The sequence below is a fragment of the Clarias gariepinus genome, chromosome 6, assembly GCF_024256425.1.
Source record: "Clarias gariepinus isolate MV-2021 ecotype Netherlands chromosome 6, CGAR_prim_01v2, whole genome shotgun sequence".
In the NCBI taxonomy this organism is placed as follows: Eukaryota; Metazoa; Chordata; class Actinopteri; order Siluriformes; family Clariidae; genus Clarias; species Clarias gariepinus.
The window spans coordinates 38,737,236-38,746,768 of record NC_071105.1 but is presented as its reverse complement, the minus strand read 5'-3'; the positions used below and the strand labels follow the sequence as shown (position 1 = coordinate 38,746,768).

Below are 9,533 nucleotides of genomic sequence, written 5' to 3'. Positions count from 1 at the left end.
TTACAACAGAAGCTTCATGACTATGCTAAATAAAAATTTATTGCCATGATATAAAACTATAAACTATAGAGAAAACAAACAGTATCATTTGTTTGAAGTCTGTTTCAGGTGAGGCCGAGTGATTACACATTACACTACTACTACTACTACTACTACTACTACTAATAATAATAATAATAATGATAATAATAATAATAATTATTATTATTATTATTAGTAGTAGTAGTAGTATTATACATATTTGTTTTAAATAACATAATAAGATGAATAATAAGATATCAATATTTATTTTTAAATGTTTTTTTTTTTTTTTGCATCATTACATTTCTGTTTTCCAGACTGGAATTAGGGTTTAATATTCTATTCTAGATATTTTTTTTTAGATACATTGCATCACACATACAATTTTTGTTGCACTGTTTTATTTGTTGTCCCCATTTGCCACTAAACTATAGTCGCTCTTCTACTGAATTGAAACTAAAAGAGCCAGCATTCCCCGCGTGATTTAGTGATTCTTGGCCGTCCTAGTTTCAAATCCCATGATTTCCCATGAAGTCGCTCTGGATAAGGGCATCTGCCAAATGCCTAAATGTAACGTGAGTACTCCAGGTTACTGAAAGCCAATTCGCCTTTACTGTTTGTATGGAAATGTAAGTAAAAGATTTTAACATTAAATTAGATTACGAAATTAGATTCCGAAATTAATTTTATATCCTTTTTTAGGACCTGGATATCTAACATCAATCTGCAGACACAAAACAGCACAAAACGACACAATGAGAAAATAGAACCAACAAATAATGTGTATGTATATATATATATATATATATATATTATTCTGGAGCTATTTTGGCATATAAAATATGTATTTAGAACAGCACTTTATTAAATATTAATAGAACAGCACTGTGTGTGTGTGTGTGTGTGTGTGTGTGTGTGTGTGTGTATTTTTGCATGAAAATAGATGGTGTGACAAAGCTACCAGAACAACTGGTATTTCCCCTGCACACTCAATAAAAGCCAACGGTTGTTTTACAGTAATGTGCAAAAGCCTTGACTTCTATAAAGAACACAAAAAAGTAATAAACACAGTCAATAATAAAAATAGCACAAAATTTAAGCAAGCAGGCATTGTGCATAAACAGAACTATAGGAAGTTCTGTTTAACAGAATAATAGAAATTAATAACCAATGTTGTGATTAAACTTTATTGTGTATTACAGAACCTTGTTCTTGAGTTATATAATCATATTTATTAGCATTCTATAGAATTATGAAGATGATTATGATGATGGTGGTGAGGATTATTATTATAATTATTATTACTATTGTTTTTATGATTGTGGTTATGATTCTGATTATTATTATTATTATTATTATTACGATTGTGATTATGATTATTGCAATTTAGATATATAATAGTTTTATTATATAGAATGCTAATTAAAAATGTGTTGTCATGGTAACAGTAACATAAACAAAAACATGGACATAAGACCTTAAGACCTTGTGTAAACACATAACCATATGACTAACAGTAATATTAAATGTCGCATAACGTAAAAAGCGTGTAATGATTCCAAAGGTCAAAAAACTGCCCATTATATGTGTTTAAAATGTGACCTAAAACATAAAGTAAAGTCGAATGAAGTGGAGACTGAGTTATTACACTACTACTGTACTATGTACTACTACTTCTACTACTACTACTACTACTAATAATAATAAAAATAATAAAAATTATTATTATAAATATTTGTTTTAAATAACATGATGAGATAAATAATAAGATGTCAGTATTTATTTATAAATGTTTTTTGTTATTTATGCAATGTTAATTTGCCACCAAACTATAGTCGCTCTTCTACTGAATTGAAACTTAAGGAGCCAGCCTTCACTCCCCGCGTGATTTAGTGATCCTTGGCCACCCATGATCCTGTTGGCGATTGCTCTGACCCTAGTCGTCATTACAATGTTGGCCACGTTGTTGCTCAAATTCCTACACTCGCCTATTTTTTCCGCTTCTAACACAGCTTTAAAAAAAATAAAATAATAATCGTTACCCTATACTGTATATCCCACCCTCTTCCAGACCCTGTTATAATGAAACTGTAATTCACCAACACCTAAACTGAACATATTTTTTGGTTTGTTTGGTTTACACCTTCTGTCTGTCTCTTAATTTTCTGGTAGTTCACATAATTGTAAACATTATTTCACCTTCAGTGTTTATGATGGGTTTTTACAAACTCTATAACTGTGTTCATGTTCAAAAGGTAAATGGAATTGTTAAGTTCTCGGTTGTCATAAATCCAGCTTTCTCTACATATATTTAGTCTACTTCCATTTTTTTCTCTGAACCATTTTCTTTTTTAAGCTTGGTTTTGTTTCCTAGATTGTCATAACACATCCAAGATTGCTTTTTATCTCTGGATGTTTGCTGATTAGAGTAACTGTCTCATGATGCTGATTACAGGAAAAGCTCGTATAAAACCACACCTTTTTCCACAGATTTCCTACAATAAACTGTTCATACACAGTACTGTATAATATCCAAAAAAGGATTAGGGATTATAAGTTATTATAATACTATAACTGATTGCTGAAATGTCATTCAATTATCATGTAAAATGTTTCACACTACAACAAAAAAGCTAATTAATTGAAACTTATAGTATATTATATATAGCCATACAAATTACATCATCATAAAAATAGATAATATTGTTACAAGATATTTGTAGATGAATTATGACATGATTGCTAGTTTATTTTATTTTTTTATATCAATCCAATCAAGAACATTAAAATATACAAATAAACCAGCAATCTAAATGTGATGTGTGTATATACTGTACAGTACAGTCAGGATCATTAATATATAAAAAATATAGTATAATTATTATCCAAAAATAATATAAGTTAGAGTATTAGTCATTATTTTAACCCAAACTGAGGTAAGTGCATCACTGTCAAAGGCAACAATCAAGAGAAGACATCAACATAGTAAATGCAGAGGAAATGCATCCTTATCATAGGATGTAAACTATTAGTAAGATATAATATAGTGTTTTTTAATTAAAAAAATGCTTGTTGAGTTTTTTAAACAATAGCTTATGGGACAAAGATAAACTTTTACCAGAATAATGAGGAAGGAATAGTATGGAAAAAGGGGGCCTTATATGGTACCACCTCATCTTAACATGTACAAAGTGTTTACTCTCAGATCTGTGTTCTGTTATTCTGTACAATCATAAGTCCTGGTTTGACTTGAATGCCCCTCGTGATTTGATCTAGCTTTCAGCACTCAGGATAAATGAAATAATTAAATTAATTAAAACAATCAGATAATTTTGAAGTGCTATTCAGTCCATAATTTTCAAAAGTAGAGATTTCTCAAACGCTTAGACCTATCTTTTTTATTTTAACCTGGATGCATCCACTGTGCTAATTAAAGCTTTTAAACAGGACTTCAAGAGACTGATGAAAACACTCATCACACTTAGTTTAACATCCTGTAAAGGACAGGAGTGGTATCACTTTTAACATATCTGATCTAATATCTATATACTGTAGATATTATCTAATTGATTCAGACAAAATCAATCAATTTAAAAATGGTTGGATTTTGCATATTACCGGACAGAAACCCTGCATCTGGTAATGTATGGGGTTCAGACTTACAGGCAGGTAAATGAGCAACTGTATAAAATGTTGAATAAATAAAAACATTAATACCACTGCTTGTGGTATGTGACGCATACATAAACAAAAAACAAAAACCAGACAAACAAAAAAAGTCACCACGTTAATGATTAAAGATTTAAAAAATAAAAATTGTGATGTCTTTATGTATTTTTTTTGTTTTATGTGTAGCACCATGTCACTGTGTATGATGGATCATGCAGACATAATTACATAATCGCATTTCCTGGCAATTGCTACACCCAATTGTGTGTAATAAATCTGAAGGTCATAAAGTGGTAGATTCGTGTATAAAAGTCTGTGCATGTGATTTATGTCCCAGGCCATAAGGGTGACACTCTGCTGCCTAAAAGAAGAAACTGCGTTACCCTGTATAGTCAGGTAAAGTAGAAGTCTTAAAACCTAGAGATTTATATTTATTGGATAAATTTATATTCTGCATGAACAGTTCTGTATTATAAGCCTAATCAGGTGTTTTGATTATATTTATAGCAGTCTGAATTATATAAAGATTGCCTCATTATATTTTTGATGATAATTTTTCTTAAAGATTGTGTAAATTATGTCATAATTAAATATTAGGAAAGAAATATACTAAATAATCTTAAAAAATACTTTAAATCAGTGTGGCTTCTTTTCAATCTACTGAATTATTCCATTTATTAGCTAGATTCTGGAAATGAATACACAAGTGGCAGCAAATGGACACACTGTCCTATCTGGACTTAACGTGGTTTCCACATCCCCACTTCTTCATTTTCTGAAAGCTGAGCCAAAAGCACTTGGGGTAAAACACATTTTTCAAAACATGCATTTTTAATACATTTTAATTATAGTCAGATAAAGGTAAAGAGCTTTGACAGGTTAATGCTTTTCATTTAGAATGTTTAAGTAGAATATGATTAATTTGCTGATATTATGGTAAGTACATCCTCTTCAGAGAGCTACCATGCAGAACAGACACACTGTCTCTCAGGTTCACTTCTGTGGTAAAGAAATGTGACCACAAAACACCAATATTTCAAAAAATAGTTTCCTTTATAATAATAATAATAATAATAATAATAATAATAATAATAATAATAAAATCCCACTGATAGCTTACCAGTTCACATAAAACACACAGAGACAAAGAGTACATGCATCTTAGTTTGCAAAAGATATGGCTACTCTTATTAATATTGTTGTATTTTTCTTATATTATGTATTATTACTTTTTTAATATGATGTCCCGTATTCTAGATTTTCATTATACATAACTGTGGATCCCATCCAAAGGTGTCAACATATGCCATATGTTTGTTTGTTTCCTACTTTCTCCTTCACAGACTGTCCAAATAATGATTGGACTTATCTCTTTAATGTTTGGGATTGTCTTCTTGACTGATCCTCCATTTGCCCCGGCGTCTGTTCTTAGTGGACATCTTTTCTGGGGAACAATATTCGTAAGTGATCTATTAAAAATAATTAAATTAAAAAACTGATAACGTTAACACATGATTAAACATGGAATTTGGAACCTTGATGATGTCAAAGCCGCCCTTGATTGGGAGCCAAGAGGGAAATTGGCCATGCTCTCTGGTTGGGAGGGGCATACTATACACCTTTCCTCCTGTAAATCACAGTCAGGGCATTAACATGATGGTGGATTAGTCTAACTAATTGTGTTAGTCTAATTGACCACAATCGCATTCATCTTTAAGCTTGTGTGATTTTCTCTGAGTTCCTTATGCTCACCTGTGATGTTACATGAGCAGCAGTTTGTAAAGATGTGGTTTATTGGAAACTATTCATTTTTTTTTTTTATTATTAATTTAGTTTTTTGCTTTAACTTTCCTAGTTGAGAGTAGTCACATGAAATAAGAAAAAAAGGTTACTAGATAGCTAAAAATATGCAATAATAATAATAATAATAATAATAATAATAATAATAATAATAAACAACATTATCATTGCAGTACATCATTACTGGCTCTCTGTCTATCGCAGCAGCAAACAACCCTAATTCCTGTCTGGTACGTAAACCTCATCAATTCACATACATTCAAAAATCGTAAATTGTTTGCAAGGTGTTTTCATTAACTCTCATGCTGATTGTTAGGGAGCCCCTGAAGGTGATAGTGAGTTCTCAATTCAGGTTTGCTAAAAAGTCATTCATGTTTTGCTCACTCTTTTCCTTCTCTAGGTGCAAGGCTCTCTGGGAATGAATGTCGTCAGTGCCCTAGGTTCAACAGCAGGCATTGGTTTACTGACAACAGACTTTTTCTTATATTACAGCTGCCCCTATCAAGATTGTTACAGGTTTGAGGTAAGGTTTCCTGGTCATAATATATATATATATATATATATATATATATACTAACTGTCATGTTTATATTACATTTATTACTTGAAATCTAAAACTTCTGTGTTTAGTCATATTATATTTACAATTTATTTATCTATTTGATATCAGGCACGATCTAAAGCGATCAGTGCAGTGCTACTGGTTTTCACTATTCTTCAGCTCATCATCTCAATCACCATCTCAGCATTCGCCTGCAAAGCCACATGCAACTCTCAACCAATGGTAAGAATCACAATTAGTCGATTGATACACATGTTACTGATTTATGAACAGTATGCTTAATCAAAATTTTAAGTGTAAACATTTAATTCATTCTGGTTTTGCCCCCTGTCATGGCCCAGACTTTTTATTCCACTTCATTTCACCACTCAGAATAAATTAAATAATTAAATTAATTGAAACAAACAGATCATTTTGAAGCGCTATCCAGTCCATAATCTTAAAAAGATGCAATTTTTTTAAGCGCTTAGACTTCTCTGTATTATTTTAAATGCATACACTGTGCAAATTAAAACTTTTAAACCTTTTAAACAGAACTTCAGGGGACTGATTAAAACATTCAGCACCCTTAGTTTAACATCCTGTAAAGGACAGGAGTGGTATACATATGTTCTTTTAACATAGATAGAAATGACAGGATAAGTTACATTTTACTTTATTTGAAGCTGATTATAATGTTTAAAAACAAAACAAAATGCATTTTAATTAATATTAACAACTGATCATAGTGCACTATGGGTAACCATCACAGTTAATTCTCTCTCTCTCTCTCTCTCTCTCTCTCTCTCTCTCTCTCTTTAATTACAAGCTGCCTGTAATGTACTCTAACCAGGGTGCCACTGTCAACACACAAGTAAGTGGGAAAAAAAAAAGTTTTACTCAGGGACATAAACTATGCAAGAGTTACTTTAACCCCTACAAAGTTGATAATTAATTTCCTAACAGCTCACCAGGAAAAACTGCAACACATTTTCATTTCCAACATTGCACAACTGAAAAGATTCATCATTTATCAATATTCGCAATAGGGTTAAAGTCTGCACTCTGAGGTGGCCAATCAGTATGTAAAAATGATGCTCATGCTTCCTGAACCACTCTTTCACAATTTGAGCCTAATGAATCCTGGCATCATCATCTAGGAATATGTCTGTGCCATCAAGCACAAAAAAAAATCTATTGATGGAAAAATCTGGTCATTCAGTATGTCATCAGCTGACCAAACTGGTTTAGCACACAACATTGCTGACCCAGACCTAATACAGTATAAACATAATCATCCCCAGACCGTAACACTCCACCCACCTTTAGGCAAAATACTCAATGGGTGTATCATTTTATCCGCTTAATCAATTTCACAATTTTAAAAGTATTAATTTTTTAAATGCTCAGACTTTACTTTATTCCTTATTAATTAAACATGAATGGATCCAACCTGCAAATTACAGTTTAAAACTTTTTAAACAGGACTTCAAGGGACTGATGAAAACACTCAGCACACTTAAAACCCTGTAAAGCACAGGAGTGTTATACTGTGCACACATTTAACATAGATATAAATGACAGGATAAGAAGTTAAATTTGACTTTATTTTAAATTGGTTATAATGTTTAAAACCAAAAGAAATTGTTTTTTTAATCTTTAAAATAATCATAGTGCACTTGGTTAATCTCTCTCTCTCTCTCATTACAAGGTGCCTGTAATGTATGATAACGGTGGCGCTACTGTCAACACACGAGTAAGTAAAGAAATTATTATTATTTTTTTTTACTTAGGGACATTAAATACAAGATTAATGAAACTAAGTAACGTGAGTTAAAACCTGGCAGTAGAATTCGTTATTGATGGTCTGGCCTCTGGGGACGAATTTTTGATGCACAATGCCGAAATGTCTGGAAAAATGATGAGCATGCCACTCGGCCGAGCTGTGGACATGGCTTGCCGATTTCAGTAATTAAGAAGATGGGCTCTTCTACTGTGGAGACTGTTGCCTCATCTCAAGGTACGTCAACTGTAATGTACTCTGAAGTTTCGTCAACTCTAATGATCCTCGACATGATGGACGGGTCATCCACAGCATGCTGATGGAGTCCTTGGCAGACTTCGATGTGATGTTCCTTCTGCTCTGGGTCAGCAGCCTGGGGACGAACTTGCCAGCAACATGGTGGATGTTAAATCACACATGAGGATCGCCTGAACTGTTCTGTGTGACACACCGATAATGGCAGCAATGCTGTGGATTGTTCTCCGATGATCATCATGCACAAGTAGCCGCATGGTTCTGACATTTTCTGGGGTTGAGCTCATTAAAGATCCTCCTGATATCTCATTGTCTTCCACTGATAAAACACCTCGAACGACTCATTGCAGCAACTTGCGGAAGTTTTTGGTGAAGTTTAGGTGAAGTTTGTTCGTGGAAGATTTGTCCACTTTAACACTGAATTTCATGCTCGCGCTTTGTTATAAATTGCTGTCCATGATGAAATAGCAGGCGTGGTTGCACGTTGGTCAGAATAGCACAAGTTGCACAGCTCACGATGTACACAGGATGTTGTTGTTTGGCACACTGACTTATAAATGTTAGTTCTCCCCGTGACTGTGTGTGTCACTGACATCTGTTGGCATGCTACAAAACTGGCAAAACTGGCAACTCTTTGATACCATACACTGATACCATGTTGTATATCTATGTGTGTGTGTGTGTGTGGTTTTGTAGTGCATCCATCCTATACATTCCTGTGGATAAACTGTTATTATGTAACTAAAAGATGAAGGTGCAATAATAAATTTTATTCTGAATCAGTCCAAATATACAATATGGCAGGAGGATACAAATAAACAAACCAGAAAGATAACTAAGTATCTTCAGGACCAGTGCAGCAAAGTCACGTAAAACATCGGATCAGAAACCAAATAAATCTTCGCTTACTAACAAAAAGTCACATTTGCACAGAAACAAAGCTCCGGTGTAAATTTCACATTTTTTTTTTCAAGGTTCCTGTTGGAATGTATACCAACCAGGCAGGCAGAGCTAACCCAAATGTAAGTGAAATAACATAAATAAAAGTAATGAAACAAATGTAATTTTTTTTTTGGAACAAACAGGATATACAGGATTTATAATGTACTTCATGTGAACAGAATCATTTAACCAACAAATTATTTTTTTCCTTTTCCCCAGAGTGTGATGTTATTCCCACAAACACATGTGAACATGAACAGCCCAGCACCGCAAAACAGCTATGAATGGTCCAGCAGATAGCTAGACAGTTAGTTAAAACAAGCCAAAAGTTTTTAGCATTGAATGTTTTGAATACTCGCGTTTCATATCAAATTATGTGTATGTAATATTTGTTGTTAATGTGATTAAGAACACACATTATTTTATATGCATGATATATGTACAATGTCTTTACAAGTGTAATATCTAAGTTTGAAAAATATTAAAAACAAACCAGTCATTAACAACATGTTCATGTGATAT

At 32.6% G+C, this 9,533-nt stretch overlaps 1 protein-coding gene across 2 annotated transcripts; it reads left to right on the top strand.

The window, feature by feature from the left end:
* Positions 1-785: 785 nt before the first annotated feature.
* On the top strand, positions 786-9,533 carry LOC128526206 (membrane-spanning 4-domains subfamily A member 8-like). Of its 2 annotated transcripts, XM_053497824.1 has the most exons (10): positions 786-804; positions 4,028-4,086; positions 4,376-4,492; positions 5,034-5,150; positions 5,664-5,720; positions 5,891-6,013; positions 6,161-6,274; positions 6,861-6,905; positions 9,044-9,091; positions 9,231-9,533. In XM_053497824.1, the coding sequence occupies exons 1-10, from the start codon at positions 801-803 to the stop codon at positions 9,309-9,311; spliced, it is 765 nt and encodes a 254-aa protein (XP_053353799.1). In that variant the 5' UTR covers positions 786-800; the 3' UTR covers positions 9,312-9,533. The 2 variants fall into 2 exon arrangements, with proteins under 2 accessions (XP_053353799.1, XP_053353800.1); XM_053497825.1 differs by lacking the exon at positions 786-804 and having other exon boundaries at positions 4,372-4,492; positions 9,231-9,532.

Excerpts from the sequence above, each read along its gene's own strand:
- LOC128526206 (XM_053497824.1), top strand. Across the intron at positions 4,493-5,033 it reads CTGAGCCAAAAGCACTTGGG|ACTGTCCAAATAATGATTGG; the intron begins GTAAAACACATT and ends TCTCCTTCACAG. Across the intron at positions 5,151-5,663 it reads TTTTCTGGGGAACAATATTC|TACATCATTACTGGCTCTCT; the intron begins GTAAGTGATCTA and ends TTATCATTGCAG.